This window comes from Rhincodon typus, chromosome 24, assembly GCF_021869965.1.
Source record: "Rhincodon typus isolate 14 chromosome 24, sRhiTyp1.1, whole genome shotgun sequence".
In the NCBI taxonomy this organism is placed as follows: Eukaryota; Metazoa; Chordata; class Chondrichthyes; order Orectolobiformes; family Rhincodontidae; genus Rhincodon; species Rhincodon typus.
In genome coordinates this window covers 14,802,195-14,820,447 of record NC_063355.1, presented here as the reverse complement: position 1 = coordinate 14,820,447, position 18,253 = coordinate 14,802,195, and the positions used below count along the sequence as shown (strand labels likewise).

The 18,253-nt window shown below is 36.9% G+C and overlaps 1 protein-coding gene across 1 annotated transcript in view; it reads left to right on the top strand.

Annotated features, from left to right (window-relative positions):
- Positions 1 to 18,253, top strand: part of fbxw8 (F-box and WD repeat domain containing 8) — a 135,616-nt gene that overhangs the window by 61,623 nt on the left and 55,740 nt on the right. The window contains exons 5-6 of the mRNA XM_048611708.1: positions 11,708 to 11,904; positions 16,136 to 16,357. Of these exons, the coding sequence (XP_048467665.1) occupies positions 11,708 to 11,904; positions 16,136 to 16,357 (419 nt within the window). The remainder of the gene's footprint in view (positions 1 to 11,707; positions 11,905 to 16,135; positions 16,358 to 18,253) is intronic.

The following is an 18,253-nucleotide window of genomic DNA, read 5'->3' as shown; positions in this document are numbered from 1 at the left end:
AACAAGAAAACAAAGGTTTATTACTGAAAAGAATTTAAGAAAAAAATATAATAAACCAAAACTGTTTACATATTATTTAATATAATAAATTTACATGTTAAAAGAATTCAAATCTCATGGTAAAATACAATTCTACTAATCTCTAATAGCTCTCCTTTAGAGTACTCATGCCAGGGAGAATTTATTTCTCTTTCACACCCAGAGCATTTTATTTAACTGTGGCCTCAATGCCAATCTGATAGCTGCATCCTGGAACCTTCATACAACTGAGCTTGGAAATTTCTATGTGCCAAAGCCTGTTCTAACAATCTTAACCAGACACTCTGGTCTGGAACTTTTAAACTTAACTCCTGACCCTGATGTAATCTCTTTATTAATGGTAATAAGCTACCTCCCTCTTATAGGAGCAACTGTCTTACACATCCAACTTCAGCCAAAACTTCTGTCTCAAACTGGATGTAAAACACTTTTTTCCAAGCTACGGGTGTTTCCCCTAAGGTCAAAATAAAATTCCAGAATCTTCTACACAAAAGTGTAATGCAGTGTACTGTTTGCTTTGTTCATTCAAACTCTCCTGATATAAACAAATCCTAATTACACTCCAGGAATTCTGTAATACCGTGTTTAAAAAGAAATCACAATGGCTACAGAAGTACTTAAAAGTTAATCATTAAACCTTTCATATGCCACTAGTTCAAAATTCGAAAAAAATCTATAAAGTTATGTTAAAAAATGTGTAAATCACATACCTTACAAAACTAGTAGGTGATACGTAAGGGCATTACCAAAAGGTGGTGTTTTGACTATAGAATAATGATTATATACTTTATTGGAAGCATTTGTATAATATACACTTTTCAGGAAAGGATTGAGAAAAATGGTCTATGAATGGTGTAAATTAGAAATCTTCAAAATTTGAGGGATAGTGGCACAAAGGTTATTGTGCTTTTTTTTGCAATAGATACTAATATATGTGTGTTTACTTTTTCAATCATAGTTCCAAGTAAGAAACCTGCAGGAATAAAAACAGCAAAACAAGAAGAAATATGAGAATGAAGTACATTGCAAATCCCAAGATTTATTTTTGAAATAAGCTAAATTGTAATTACCAAGCTTAGAGTATTTGAGACCTTATACACACTTAAGTGCTGGATTGTTAATTATACATGATGTTTTTGTACTTAATTTTACAGCAAGATTTTTCTAAGAGGTCATTTGCTGGTCAGTGGTTGAGACAGCATTTAATATTGCTATTTGACCTATGAATGCACCCAATTTGGATTGTGCTAAATATATAATAATGGTGACGTTAAATGTTAAATTACATAATAAATTAGGTAATAAAGAAGACATTACTGTATATCAAGGAGTATTCCACTCCTGTGCTCAGTAATGTTTAGACTCCTCTGGGACTACATTTTGTAATTTTGGATTTTACAATTGTGTTCCAGTTGAGCAGTCTCCTGCCACATGTGGAGGCTGCCATTGCAATGGAAGTGTCCTCCCTGAATCAGTTAAGGCAGGTTTCACCCGAAGTTTGATGGAATTTACCAGGTCTAAAATGTTGACCTGTAAATGCAAGGGTGTTTCCTCCTTGAGGCAAAAGCGTAGTTCCCAAACTGCCTCAACAGTACCTAGCATTCCTGTTGGGGCTGTCAGGATTCTCAAGCAGCATGCCTTTCAGGTTGGCAGTATCAGGAACCCATCTGCCTTTCTTAATAAGGCCATTACCTGTGGAAAGATTCCACTTTGGGTCTGCTATCTGTGCATATATCCTCAGACCCCAGTCCCAATGTTAGTGCCCCAAGTTGTTTAAGATATTCCAGCCTGCTGTGGTATTTGTATGTATTTGTTGTGTTCTCAGTGATGATATACAACAATATCTGCATTATTCTGGTTCTAAAGATTTGATTTTATAAAAAGTAAGAATTGAAGTTAAATATCTGTGCATCTAGAAAATTTCTTTTTTTTTTTCTTAAGTTATTGTCCGTGTAGGCTACATTAATTTCCAATCAAGGGGTTTAGTCTTCTGGTTTCACATCAAGTTATGTTTACAAATATGCTTACTCATGCAGAATGGTCTTCTGTTTAAGCTATGGATCATGATTATATGGTCCCAATTATTTCCGAATTCTTTCTTGTTGTGAGAGAGCCTGATGCAGATTTCAGCAGAGCAGGCGTCACAGAGCATGCACTGTTAGGTGGAATTTTCTTGCACCAGTCAATTCAAATTTGCCACAAGTTTGTAATGATGCAACCAGGGCATCTGGGACCTCAATGGATCAAAAAATGTATCTCCATAACAAATAAGTAAGGATTGAGAAAAAAGTGGGAAAATGAATAACAGGAGTATGAATTAAAGTCAATTTAAATACCTAGAAAAATGAAGACAGTGAAATAAAAATAGGATTCAGAGAGAGTAAAGGACAGAATGGAAAAGTAAGAAAAAAGTTAACATTTTTAAAAAAAGCTAACAGCAATTTACTGCTTGCAGGAATGAGATTGAACAGTTTTAATGATTCTGTTTCTGTGTTAGCAAGTTCTATTGGTGTTGCTTTAACAATTATTAGTTTGTTAAAAATGGACTTGTAGTATTGAATTCCCATCTTTGCCAAGCAAATCTCAATATCTAAGATTTCCTGGTGGTCATGCACATTGTAAGGTATACATCAATAACACTACTATTTTTGAGTGTAGTGTGGCCTGATATTTTGTTCTTGTATAACTGATGCTCAGAAGCTGCAATGTCTTGAACCTGTGTTACTTTGTACTTGATGTAGGATTGTATCTGAATGATAGAAGTGCTTGTTCTTTGAAATCTAATTGCTTTGCTGGCTTCTAGGGAAGTAAAAGGGCACCCCTGCCATCAACAGGAATGGCAAAAAATTCATTCATCCTGAAATGAAATGCCAGTTGAAACCCTCATTGAAATAACATGAAATAAGTGTCAGGACGTATAAAAAATCTTGGGTTCATGCAGTAAAGGGAAAGGCAACGTCGTTAGTTACGTTTGAGAAGCCAATAACTACTACATGACAAAGAAACTGAAGCACCACGAACTTGCTTTTAATTCTAGCTTACCAGGAAGGGTTATAAATTATTCTTTCAGATTTATATGTTGCTATGAACCTTGGTGAAATCCAGCATTGTTCTTTTTTCATAAAAAATGTCTTCTATCTAAGGACCTGATTTAAACAAATCTACGAGGATGGATGTTTTATGAGATGGAAGTTTTGGTGCATTTTAAAAGAAGTTTGGAGTAGGACAGAAGTTTGTCTGTCTGCCAACAATAGTATTTTGACTATAAATGGAAGAGTATTAATTTCTCCATCATACTGTATGTTGAGCTTACTTGGATATTTTTCAGCCCACCCTTTTGTACAAATACAATGCAGTGCTTTAATCAGTCAAAATTCTTTTGTTCATTCCTATAATTTTCTTGTGCAAACACTGGGATTTCATGTGCCCCTGCTACACTAATATAATTTGTTATGATTCCAAGTCTTTGAGTTTAGAGATCTTCTGCAGCAAGCAAAGGAGGGAGTGAGGTGATTTATTTCAATGACTGTGTGATTGGCACAAAACAGACATTAATTATTGATTGGTAAGTTGTAAGCTGAGACTTGGCTAGGGTTGATTATGTCTGGCCATCAGCAAAACGTCATCATCAGATGCATTAGCTGTGAGGATCAAATCGGAATAGTGTGTCATGCAGAATTGCAGAAAATACTTTCTGAAATGATAAAACTGATTGCCCGGCTGAATAAAGTTCTAAAAAACATTCACTCCCAAATATTGCTCAATGCAGGCCAAAGTTATTTTGGAGGATCATTATCACGTTTTGTGCTGAAACAAGCAATTGCCAACCTTGCAAGTGACAAATCCCATTAAACACCCTGACTAATTTGAACTAGTTTTGTGTTTGAAGTTAAAATCCTAGAGCAACATAACAACCGTTTTTTTTTTAAAAACTGAAGCGCTCATAACAGACAATGCTGTGACGTGTGGGTATTTTAAATTCAGCGGTGAAAGTCGAGCAGATCGTAAGTGAAAAGCCAGTTTGTCTTGACTTCATATAGTTCACACATCGTTATTTTTGGACAGATTGTAATTAACACCCAAATATTTTAGCTAAAGAAATCAGGGTGAGAGCATAAAATTGTGGCTATATACTAATCTAGTTCTAAAAAAAACCTTGTATTAATTTAGTACTTATTTTGTGCCCTATACATAAATTTCCTTTGGATAGACATCTGAAAGAGTAAAGTTAAAGTTCTGAGTTTATTTGGACTTGCAATTTGAAAAAGGATCAGGGGTGAGGTAAAATAAAGGAGTAACGAAGCTGCTGAAGTACACTTTTACATTGCTAAATGGTACATGTTAGAAGAAAGCACAATGCACAATAGAGTTTCTCCACTCATTTAATTTTAGGTAGAGTTTCCGGAAGTAGCATAATGCATTCTGAAAATATGTTGTTTCACCCCCACTGCATATGATCCAGAAGCAATATAGGAGCAAATCTTCCTAATTTCTGCTAAATCAAAAGAAAACATTTTTGTTTCAGAAAATTTCTTGCTATATTTTGAAATACTCAGCATTTTTAAAACTGTTAATATAACAATTAAAATGAAACATTCTTGTTTTGTACAAACATAGTATCATATATATTAAATACGAAGGAAACAGTGACTTGTAACTGTTGACATGGAGTAAAAATTTAGTTAGATCTAGAAAACATATCTGGGACCTTGAAGAACAACAGGATCAACTGTGCACTTAACAAATGAACTGGTAGGATTAATTAATAAATCAAATAAAGGTGAGTTAGAGTTGGTAAATTCAATGTCAAATTTGGTACAGAAAAAAATAATGTGAAGGAAAGAAATATTGGACAAAACATAATGGGGAAAAGAAGAAAAAGTAAGAATTTAAAAATTGCTGTGCTTTAAGTCTTCCAACAGCAATCACAATCTTAAGGAATGGGAATCCACACTTCTAATTTTCACTCTCTGGGCTAGGAAGGCTGAGTGGTAATCATTAACAATTATCATACTGTTAAATGTGTTTCACTGTTAGTCACTGTTTGTCATGCCTTTCTAGTAGAAGTTTAATGAGTAATTAATGTACAAATGCTGTAACTTCATTGAAATCAGGTGGAAGTTACGGGTGAGATGTTATTGTTGTAAAGCCTAATCTCAATTCTGGGCTCAGTTGCTAGCATTCTCAACTTCAAGCAAGAAGGTTGTGGATTAAAGCCTCATTCAGGACTTTACTGTGAACAGCAAGCCTGAAGTTCCAGTGCAATACTGTGGTAGCATTGTTTATTTAAAGACAATGTATTTCAGATGAAGTATTAAATCCTAGGCCTGTGAAACATTCCATGGCAATATTTCAAGGAAGAGCAAAAGAGTTAACCCTTGTGTCCTGGCCAGTGTTAATCCCTCAATTGACAACACAAAAACAGATTATCTAACTGTTATAAGATTGTTGTTTGTTTGAAGGCTTGCTGTGTGCAAGAATGCTTAAATTTAAAATAAAGTCATCGGCTAGAAAGAATTTGAAGATATCCATTGGTAGTGAAAGCTGCTGTATAGGTGCAAGTATTTTAATGGCAAAGCACTGCAAGTCAGCTTTATGATAATTCACAATTGAAGCATCTCTTCCTCACCTCATTTTGCTGACTGATCAGCACATCTTAAAAGTGTGTTGTTCCCCATTCTCACTACTTTATTTTGATCTATCTTGATCTGATTAAATTTTCCTGAGCATGAGGGATTGAAAGGAATGGGAATAGAGAACAATAATTGATACCAGCTAAATTGAGGGAAGAATATAATGTGCAGTTTTGGTTGCCACACTGTAGGAAGGATGTGAAGGCTTTAGAGAGGGGGGGTGACCCGATATAAGTATACAAAATTATGACAAGCATGGATAGGAAGAATAGTTTGGAGTGTTTCTTTTCCCAGGGTGGAAATGTCAAATGCAAGAGGGCATAGGTTTAAGGTAAGAGGGGGAAAATTTAATAGACATACGCGAGGCAAATTTTTTTACACAGAGGATGGTAGGTGCCTGGAACACGCTGCCATGGGAGGTGATGGAAGCAGATAGGACAGCACTATTTAAGAGGTATTTAGACAGACACATGAACAGACAGGGAATAGAGGGATACAGACCTTGTGCAGACAGATGGGATTAGTTTAGAATGGCATCATGGTCGGTGCTGACGTGATGTGGGATGAAGGGCCTGTTCCTGTGCTGCACTGTTCTGTGTTATATGAGAAGCAGCAAAAGCTTAGCAATCAGAGCTAAATGTTAGTATATCATTTGTCTAAGGATTAAAAGTGGAATATCCTTTGGATAAATAAATAGATCTGATGTCAAAGGAAAGGGCAAGGCCTAGCTCGGAACAATAGAAGATTTGCAAAGTCATGTCCCAGCAGAAAAGGGAAAGGTGAATAATTTAATCAAGCTATAACTTATTATACAAGTTCAGTTTTTCAAAAGGTAAGTTGTTTAAAGACAGCAGTGCTAATGGTGCTGCAATTGCGGGGACTGGACAGCAACCTGATCCGGGGAATCAGTTGCTGTACTTCTGCATTTCAAGAACCTTCAGTTCAAAGTTGTTGAAAGAGAATCTGAGATGCAGATATTGCAGGGCATCAGAAAGTGAAAATGTTACCTGGAAGCTTTGATCCAGGAGCCAGTTACACCTCTTAAGTTAGCAAGTGGTACAGGTCCAGCAGCCAGGGATGGCAGCGTATGACTGAGTCAGGCAGGTAAGGTTACAAACAAAAACAGAAATTGCCAGAGAAACTCAACAGATATGTCAGCATCTGTGGAGACAACAGAGTTGACATTTTGAGTCTGGTGAGTCTGGTGACCCTGCTTCAGAACTTGCACTGGATGCATGCTGAAGAAACCTTGGCCTTTGACTTTATTGAGCTAAAATATTGCCCTTGCTGACTAAGTGAATGAGACAAAAGTCTGCAGTTCAGATTAGATAAGTGACTTGACATTGTGGTGCAGGAAACCATTTGAAGTGGAGAGAGTGAAAAGGAATGTGGCCATGGTGTGGACTGATATAGTCAGGGGAATAGATACTCTTTTTGGCTGTGAGCAAGAGTTCCACTGGTTGTGTTATCTGCATGGTACAATAGATAAGGGCCCCTCTTTGAGGCTGGAGAAGAATTTGGAGCAGGAAAGACAGGATTCAGTTGTTATGGTCCACTGAGGAACTGATCTAGGGAATTAAAAAAAAATGTTGTCATAGAGTCATAGCGCTATACAGCTTGGAACCAGACCCTTCAGTCCAACTTTTCCATGCTGACCAGATATTCTAAATTAACCTAGTCTCATTTGCCAATTTGCCAATTTTCCCTCTAAATCCTTACTATTCATAAACCCATCAGATGCCTTTTAAATGCTGTAATTGTACCAGCCACCACCACCACCACCTTTGGCAGCTCATTCCATACAAGCACTACCCTCTGTGTGAAAATGTTGCCCCTCAAATCCCTTTTAAATCTTTCCCTTCTCACCTTAAACCTATGCACTCTAGTTTTTGGACTCCCCTACTGTGGGGAAAAGACCTTGACTATTCACCCTATCCATGCCCCTCATGATTTTATAAATTTCTGTGAGGTCACCCCCGCAGCTTCTGGTGCTGCAGGGACAATAGTCCAGCCTATTCAGCCTCTCCCTATAGCTCAAACCCTCCGACCCTGGCAACATCCTTGTAAATCTTATCTGAATGCTTTCAAGTTTCACAACATCTTTCCTATAGCAGGGAGACCAGAATTGGATGTGGTATTCCAAAAGTGGCCTAAACAACGTCCTGTACAACCACAACATGATATTGCAACTCCTATACTCAATGCACTGACCAATAAAGTTCTGCTGAGAGAGTGAAAGAATCTAGGTCAACATTAACAATCACAACCTTAAAATGTAATAATATTTGAATTTCTACCCAAATCCAGTATCAATGTGCGTGTGTGCATGTGTGTGAGTGCTGCATGAATCAAAACACCTGGTTCCTACACTGTTCTGAACCATATACTCAACTCTCTGATCTGCTCAGCCTGAAAAATCAGAGTCCTGGTGATCTGTTCTGAAATATGGTTTAAGCAGGAATCCTTATCCGGGCAAAATTGTCACATCATTCTGCCTACCCTCTCTAATTGGTCAAAAAGTATGGAGATAGCCTAATAATTAGTGTGCTCTAGCTGAGAGGAGTTGAGACGTTTCAGCATCAACTGGGATAGTGAGGAACCCAGGAAAACTAGAACTCATGTCTCTCACACTTATCTGGGGGTGAAGGAGCTGAGGGGCTGGAGGAAGACAGCAGATTCATCAACCAAGCAGGCATGGATTAAAGTGGCTGAGGAAGGAAGCAGCAGCATTGTTACCTTAAGCCCTAGTACCAGGAGGGGCCCATCAGGTGAATTATGTAACCTTGTTATGCACCAAACCCCACACTCTGACTTGGACAGCATTCTCTTGAACAGCAAGCCTCACTCATTTTGCTGTCTGCAGGTGACTCCTAATTGCCAATTCAGCTACTGATAATTCCAGATTGAAATTTAAACTCCAATATTTATTCATTCATTCATTCATTCATTTGTGACTTTAACCAATAAGTCCAAAGATGTGTAGGGTAGGTGAATTGGCCATGCTAAATTGCCCATAGGGATGTGTAGATTGGGTGGGTTATAGGGGGATGAGTCTGGGTGGGATGCTCTGAGGTTCGGTGTGGACTTGTTGGGCTGAAAGGCCTGTTTCCACACTGTAGGGATTCTATTCTAAAAACGTCAAAAAGACTGTTGCAGTAATTCAAAAAATTTATGCTCTGAAAGCAGGGCAGTGACTACACAGGTAGATTACATCTCCTGCTTTCCAGTTCAACTGAGGGCACAGGTCAATACTGGCCTCTCCCCAGCATCTCTTGGGTCTTTGCTTCCAATTATACAGCAGAATAACTTCATTTGATGCATGCCGTGGGCACTGAAAGCTGCTGTTTATGAATGCTTTCCAAGCCGCAACCCACAGCATGATCAATTATGTCAGTAACTCTGATTGGCCTAGATGGGGGCAAGGCTCATTGTTAATTGGTTTAAGGGACATGTGGTCTATTCGTTTTGGCTGTAAATGGACATTTATGTAAACTCCCACAATCTCCTAATTGGTTCCTTAAGTTGCCAATTATCGATGGGTCCATCCTCTTCAATATTTCTTGTATGGCTACTTTATGATGTTTTCCTAAGATAAGAGGATACTTTGACATGTTCTTTACCCATTTGTTTCAGAAAGGAGGTATATGCTATCAAGACCCAATGATTGATAATCTTGAGTTCACAATCTCAACTTTCATTTAATTGGTGAAAGTTCTCATTAAATCAGACAATTATCATTTACCATTTGTACTTCCTTAGAGCTATTTGTTACATGTTCTTTTTAATTGCTATGGTTGAATGGTTGGAAAGGATTTCTTATAGCCTTTTTAAAACACAAAAGATACAGCTTAAAAAATTGCTAAGAACCTCAAAGCTATATAAAACTAATACATAAGATCAGAAAGTACTAATCTAAACAAATTGTTATACAAAGCAATAAAAAGTGAAATATACTTACATAGTCAATACATAGTCAAAAGTGGTTGAAGTTGAAAGCATTGTACAGTTATACAGTAAAACATGCATTGTTAAAAAGTTAATTCAAATACTTAGATTAAGTTTTTAGTCAAATATAATTGCCTGTCTTCTTAAAAAAAACTAAAACAAAGCCATTGCAGGCCAGTGTAATCTCTTCCCCAGTAACTCCCTGTCTTTCTGGTTGCTTAATAAGGCATTGATGAGCTGGGAGGACATTAACTCTCTGATTTTGACTTTGATGTTTGTATGTTTTCAACACCGTGAAATGGGGATGGGCTAAACAATGGCCCTGAGGCTTTTGTCCTGTAACCCTAAAAAATTGGTATATTGTCTTCATTCTGTTCACAATCCTGTGATGCATTTCATTGTCAAGTTAGGCTAAGCAGAGTACATAATAGTAAAGTACTAAAATCAAAACTAATTACATTTCAGAATAAAATATTACCTTGATCATTGAATATATTTTGCATGATTATGACTGAACTAAATTCTGAAATGATTATGAATCCGACATGACCAACACTCTAACATGATCCCCAGTGACTTGCACTTTCACACCCTGCTTCCTTGTCACTGTGCACACTTGACCACAGTTACTAAAGCGAGATACACAAAAACTAGGGGTCATCATCTCAAGGTAAGTTAGCCATTTAGGTTTGAGATCAGTTGAAATTTCTTTAATCAGAAGGCTTTGAATCATTAGAATTCTTTACCTCAGAGGACCTCTCAAGACTGAGATTGATAGATTTTTGGAATCTAAGGTTGCCAAAGAATATAGAGATTGGGCAGGAGAGTGGAGTTGAGATTTAGTGTCACCCATTATCTTATTGAATGACAGTGCAGTCTCCTGGAAATGTGCGACCAGCTATCATGCTATTTCTTATGTTTTGATGTTCTTGCAAGTATGAAGGTGGGGATTGTGGATAATATTGCTACAAGCCCTATGTCTTAGTTCTTGGAGTTTCAGTTTTAACCCAGACACAGCTCTTAAATAGCTGTTACAGTCAAAATATATTGAGGTTGGGAAGCATAATCAATCAAAGGATGCCCCTGACCCACTGCACTCACAACAAACTGCACCCCACAACCCATTTGCTACTCTGCGACACCTCACCTCGGAGAAACCACTTTTGGGCTATTGCTGGTCAGCCAAGCAGCCCAATATACAGTTTTCAATGGAACAAGTTGCCTTTGAAGGCATGACTGGCACTAGCAGCTTGTCAAAAATTATTAAAATTAGGTCCACAGTCCGATAAGGAGGCTGCCGTGTCACCTGGGACATATATTATTCATGAAGTACCACTTCTTGTGACAGAAAAGGTTGCTCAGGTGAATTTCTCCCCATGTGTGTGATTCCCTCAAAATGTGAGATAATTAGGAATCCAAATCCATTCAAGTTACTCCCTGACTTGCAATACTTTAAGGCCTGATCAGGAACCAGCTTTAATACTAATTATTCTGAGGAAGGGTCACCGGACCCGAAACGTTAACTCTGATTTCTCTCCACAGATGCTGCCAGACCTGCCGAACTTTTCCAGCAATTTCTGTTTCTCTTTCTGATTTCCAGCATCCGCAGTTCTTTCAGTTTTTATTTAATGTTAATTGTAATGTGATGTGCACACTGATCTTTACTTACTCGATTTCGAAAGTAGGATGTTGTCCTGCTTTTTTTTTTACCAGTTTTTATAAAGCTGGTAAGAATTAATTTTTAACTTGGGCCTGTAATTGTTCGAAGTGCATTTTTCAAAGTATCATACAGAGGAATTGAAAGTTATTGAATCTCATAGCAGGACGTATAAATATAATATAATGTTCAAGATTAATGTGAAGTGTAATTACTGCCTTGTTAAGTTTAATCGTGAAATTTCCCCCATTATAAGAGAAATGGTCTGCATTTTCTCAATTAAAAACAATTACTGAGTTATTGAATCCGCAAAGTTAAAGCACTTTAAGTGGAAATGTAGATAAGTATTTTTACAAGTCATACTATTTACATATAATTTCTGGTCTTATGATGTAAAATCATTTTACAGATTTCCTTCTGTGGTTTTTTGCAGGCGCTGTTGATGTGTGGAGCACAGTTCTTGCACAGGAACCAGTACATCATTATCAGCACAGCCAGGAGATACAGGCTGTAGAAATAGCATCAGACAATGCTGTAATTGCAACTTGCTCAGGTTATCAAGTAAGATTAGAAGCCTGTGATGAGAAAGGATATTGGAGGACAGCTCAGCAGTTCGAACTCCAAAAACTGGTGGGTTTTTGTTTCCATTGCATATGTGTATTTCATTTACCAGTCACTGCTTAAAGCAGTTTATGAACTCATTCATTATCACAGATTCACAAAGTTTGTCTCTCACTGGTGTCCCTTGGATGCCTTAGCATCTTTCATGTGTTGAAGAATCCAACACAGGAACAAAGATTAACCAAACAAACATAGTTTGGAAAAGAGATCAATATTAATAAAGCACTGTAACTACATTCAAAGAATTATTTATGTTCAAAGATCTCAAAAATCTTCAATTAATTATTTTGCGAATGCATTGACTACTTTTATGAGCAAAGATCATTTTAGCCAATCATAGACAGTGTACAAATTGCTCTATCTTGGACAATTTATTCCCATCCATTCAATAGGAAACCATTTAGATGTGAATCTTCAAGAAGGTAACGCTAAAATATCTCCCTAACATTTCAGATGGAGTCACACAAAAATTCAAAATATAAATATAGATTTACCTCTCCGGCTTCCTGCGTTCCACAATAATTCTTCCAATAACACTGGAATCATTGCCATCATTTTAAGTTCTACTCCAATCACTTTTTGAAACAAATATGTGTCTAGTTTGGTGTTTTTTCAACAATATAATTGACAAACATCAACTGCTTTTGCTGGGAGTTCCTAATATTATATTCTTGCTATGCCCAAGTTAACGTAGCGTTTTGTTGCTAAAGCAAAGATCTAAATTTATTTAAGGATGTTAAGTCAACACTTGGTCTGTTAAGAGACTGCAGGTTAAGATTCTGGTTCTTTTCTGTTGCTCAGATATCTTTTATTGCTAGAGACTTTGTACATTCCAAGTTACCGCCTCTTTTTTTCAAGCGAGACATTTACATGTGTTAGAATGACTTGGAAATTATGCTTGCACTTGTGCAGATAGCACTGCTAGTAACCTTATTGAAGAAGTGTTGTATTAGTGGAGAGTAGATGGTAGAGAGAGAAGACTGATGCCAATTAGAAATGTGATTGGAAAATGTAGAAAAAAAAATGTTCAATGATTGTTTATGGACTGGAGGAAGGTCTTCGGGTCAAAAGTAGGACGACTATTTCTTGATCTATATTAATGACCGTGACTGTGACCATGCAGGACATAACTTCAAAATTTAAGAATGCGCGAAGTGTGGAAGAATTATGACCTGAAGAGTACAGTGTAGTAACAGAAAAAGTATCCAACAAATCCAAGTCAGAAGGAGAAGGAAAAAGAAGCTCCTAGAAAGAACAAAAAAACCCTTGGGAAAGACTCAAGAAGAGCTGTCTGGGAAGGTGGGGTGGTATTTTGCATCCTGCCTGTATTTATGCTCCATTTGAACCTTGTGCTATCCTTATTCATCTAAATCTGTCATGCCATCACTTTTTTTGCCCTTCTTTCTCGTATGTTTGTCTAGCTTCCCCTTAAATGAACATCAGATTTGGGAGCAGTAGGCAGTTCAGCCCCTCAAACCTACTCCACCATTTAATATGATGATGGTTGATCTCATCTTGGCCTCAACTCCCTTTTCCTGCCCACTCTCCATAATGCTTAAACCCATTACTAATTAAAAATTAATGACGGGTTGGGAGATTAAACTTAAATGAGGGGTGGGCTGATATTGGCTGGGACTTTTTCATGAGTGGAAGACCGCTCCAACCAAATGTTGATCATCCACTGACAATAGGCTAGGGGCTCCAGTGGCCTTGTAGATTCTGGGTTATATTCATTCACTAAACAGTGTTGAAACTCTCTTCCGGAGACAATTTCTTCTGAGAAAGGAGAGAGGAGACGTAATGCATAGCAGAAGACCCTAATGCTGTAATCATTGAAGTACCAAGCATGTACATAAATTTATTGTATACTATATCACTGAACCATGAATGATTTTTTTATATGAGGTTGGCTGTACATTGTTTCAAATTAGTTGCATGTATGCAAGAACTGGAAGAAAAGCTTTTCAGTATCGGAAGGTATGAGAAGCAAAATAATCCAGCAGGTGGCCAGGAAATTGTACTTTATACTTTGTTTGCTTGTGTATCAGAATTGACTCCCATAGGAAACCATTTTGATTGATATTTGTTCAGTTGTCAAGTTAGATTATTGCAAGATCAAAATACAAGTAGATATGTATTGAGAAACAGCACTATACTCGCCATTTGCCTGCTTTAAAGATACTGAGTTCCAAAATGGGGCAAACGTGAGCTCTATAAAGGGTTATATTGTCATGTAATGCCTAAAGACACAAGCACTTTCAACTTTATCTTTGATTTGATACAGTTTATATATTGAACCAAGCATTGTGCTGTTTATTTCTTGTTGTGCTTTTCTGCTTCTGTGTAATTTTAGTTGCAAAGTTAGTTTTTAGCACAAATGCTGTCAACAGTGTAATATCTACCAATTTGCAGCATAGCCAGATGAATGTATAAACATTCTACAATCTATGTAATTTCTGCTGCATGTCATTGTAATTACAGTTAATTGATTTCCTACATTACAGCAGCGCTGGTACTTTGAGTACTTCCTTAGCTGTGAAGTGCCATGGGACATCCTGTGAATTTGGAAGGCACAGTGTAAATGCCAGTTTCCTTTCTTTCATGGCATACATTACAATTAACTTGTTTTAAGATTGCACAATTTATTGCAAAGGAAAACACCTGCTTTTGAAGTGCCATTTTGTTCAAGCATTGAGTACCACAGTTGAAAAAATCTGAACACTTTAAAGTATTTTTCTGTACTCCCCCTCTTCAGTTGTTAATTTATCTTTTTCAAGTTGGCCAAGACAGCAACCTAGTTAAAACCAAGGCACAATGAAAGCAGATATTATCAGTTCTTTGACTTAAGTTATTGAGCAAAGTCAGCATTAAATGTATGTTGAGAAAGGAGAAGCACAATACTTCATTTTGTGTATTTTATATAAAACATATGCAACACATTCATTAATGTGAGCCCTGAAAGAAGTTCTTAAAAAGAATAAAACTCCAGTCGTGAAATTTTTCATTTAATTATAGAAGTCTCTCATACATTTCTCTAATTACCAGGAATATCACAGGTGTTAGTTATTCCTCGAATGATTTAACTATGGTCACTCATTTAATCCTGCTGAGTTGCCATGACATCATTTTCTTGCCAAGAATTATTTTGGTTTCATTACCTAATGAGAAGAATATAAAGCTGGCTTTGTGCCAGTCTGGGTCTGTATTAACACAGTTCATTGATTTAGTATTAAAAAAAGTGTTTAGATAAAACAAATAAGAAATATTCACTGCATTTGGAAAGGACCAAAAGTGATACAGCAAAGCCTTAATTATCCACATAACCAAGATTACCTCAGAAAGCAGGGTAACTGCCAGATTATCAATACTCCCTAAATTATACTCCCTAAATTGTACTGTGAATTTTGAATGTGTTGCAGCCTGTTTCAGTCCTCTGTTGCTGAACTCCCATTTTTTTGCTCTGTTTCTGCTGGCAGGGTTCGCTTGCACCAAATAGCTGATCTGCCAGCTCTGAACTCTCCCATCAACCCGTTCATGATTGCAGCTGCAGGACCAGTCATGAGCCCAAATGAGCAGGCCAAAGTCAATATCATTATTACGTACAATACAGTCTGCACTTGGTGGCATTGGAAGCTTTTTGAACAGACATTCTCGATATTGAATGTTTAAGTTGACAGCTCTGAGTTCAATGGAAATTGTCAATAGGATAGCTGGAAGTGACTACATGTATCCTTTAGTGCCCATCTCTGTAAGCTGGTGGAAATGTCATCTATGCTTGAACAATAATTTTAGGTCAACTTTCTTGTGTGTGTTGAAGTGGATGTGTGATTTTTTTTGAGCTGACAGATAAACTATTCTGAGTCAACACAGTGTGGAGCTGGAGGAACACAGCAGGTCAGACAGCATCAGAGGAACAGGAAAGTCGATGTTTTGGGCCGGGACCCTTCATCAGAACTATTCTCATGCCAGCTGATGTTAGTGGTAGAAGAGTTGAATGGAGTAGAAATTAAACCACCTCCTACCAGTCCTTCATTATTCCATTATCCTTGCATAGTTGAGAGCTTGAATGATAGAGGTTAGGTAGTTTGAGTGAAGGTTTAATTCAGTTTCCAGAAGGCAAAGCCACACATGGCAACCATGTTTAGTTGACAATTTGATTATTGTTTTTTGTTTGTTTTCTGATTCAAAGTATGTAATCCATAAAACTGCTAGAAACTATTTTTATCTCATTATTTTATAGGCTAGCTATCTTCAACTTGTTCCAGGTGCTCCTCTAAATACAGATGGAAGTCAGCCAGTAATAGCAGCAGCTGAAGATACTGTTTACTTACTGAACCCTGATGCAGAGCCAAAGGTACTTCACTCCATCTATGGAAATACAGTGACCTGCCTGGATGTATCCACTAATCAGCTTGCCTGTGGTGTTAAAAGTTTTGGTTGGATAATTAGCCACGGCAACAAGGTATTTTCTTTTCCTGATTCTACAATAGATAGTAATAACATTTAAGAAAGGTGACAATATTTACTATATTTAAAAATATGATGAAAGTAATATTTAGAACATTGAATATTATACATGATAAACTGGATTCCACTTTATGCTTCTACCCAGTTCCAAATTTATGTTCCAACTTATGTCTAGAATTATTTTAAGCTTTTTTGTTTGATTTAGAAGACAATATTTTTTAGTATCTGCACCCTTAAGTGCTATTCCTGGGTGATGTGCAATTCTCATTTTGCTCCTTTGAAATCCTATTCAACTTATTTTATAGCTTTCAGTACAAAAGTAAGCAATTCCTTTTGTAGTTTCAAGATTGACCAGTGTTTACTCGCCCCAAATAAGTTACTTCATGAAATCAAACATAGAATTTAAACAGAAAACAAAGGTTTGCTTGTATTTATATCCTTCTACAAAAATAGTGTATCTTTTTTACATTTAGTATGTAATTAACATAACATATATTGTGACACAAAACTAGGACTAATTTCAAAACTATTTGCCACTCAGGAAATCTCAGTTAATTCTGTGGCAATAATCTAATTTGTCTTAATATTCATTCAAGGTTCTTGGACATGTTGCCACTGCCAACAAAATTATTTTTAAAAAACCTTTCAAGTACGGAGCAAATATCTAGGTACTATTGTGAAGTTGGGTAGAGTACTTGAGGATTGGGAGGCAAGAAGTTAGAATTCGGTGTTTGTAAAAAGCTGGGGGTGGGGGGTGGGGGCTGGGGCATTGTGTGGTCCCTTTAAAAGATGACATGCTTTTTCTATGCTCTAGAGATTTAAATGGATGTTTGTGAGCAGCAGATTGAAAGTTTGCAGGTACACAGAGAGTACCTGATTTGAAACATTTGTATCAAAAGGCCGTATAGTTAGCAGGCCAAGCGGCAGTTTTGTTTTGTTACCAAGACAGCAAGTTGTTGAATTTAGCCAATCAATTTGAACCGGGCACTTAGATACCAAAAACCAATTAAATTTAAATCTAATGGTTTTGACCAAGTAGAACAATCATATTGTAAGAAATTGATATGTCAGCAAGAGTAGAAAAGGAGAGAGCCGTTGGAAAAAGATGGGAGAACTAACTGCCATCTGCCAAAGTTAATGGCTCTCAGCTGTCAAAAGAGAATCACTGGCTCTCACAGTCTTCTCTAAGTCTTAGTGAAAGCTCCATCTAAATATCAAAGGTACCAACAGCACAACTAGTTAATATTCTTGACAGAAGAATCAACAGAAAAGGCATTCCTGACCGAACATTTGACGAAGAAGGAACAGAGCGTTCCGGAAGAGACACAACCTGGCTGCAATTTCGAGAGACTAAGTTCTATTCTTTTTTTATTTTGTTATATATAACTGGGACTTGTATTTATTGGAACAGCATACTATTAGAATCCTGTTTTATTCGGGAATAGTAGTTAGAAGGGATTTATTCGATTTGTTAATGGTTTAGTTAATTTGTTCATTGTTAGAGTTAGATAAATAAATTGTTACTTGTTGTTTGCAAAATAGTGTCAGGGATTTATTTTATTTAACCACGAGAAGTTGCTGAAAGGCAGGTTACACCATTTTTCACACTCCTTTTACAGATTATAGGGTGAGGTGCTCCTCTTTGGGTGTTTCGGTTTTGTTTCTCAGAGGGAGGGGTCAACCTCCACTTCATAACAGTACTGTACTCTTAAATATTTACAGTACCAAAAACCTATGGAGTTGGAAATCTACATTAGTTCCATAACACTATTTTACAATAAATGCTTCATTCCTATAATTTCTAATCTTAATAACGAGACAAAAAATTTCCAGGTAATATTTCAGACTAGGACATTAAAGGAAAAGGGGAGGAAAGAAAAAACTCACCAGC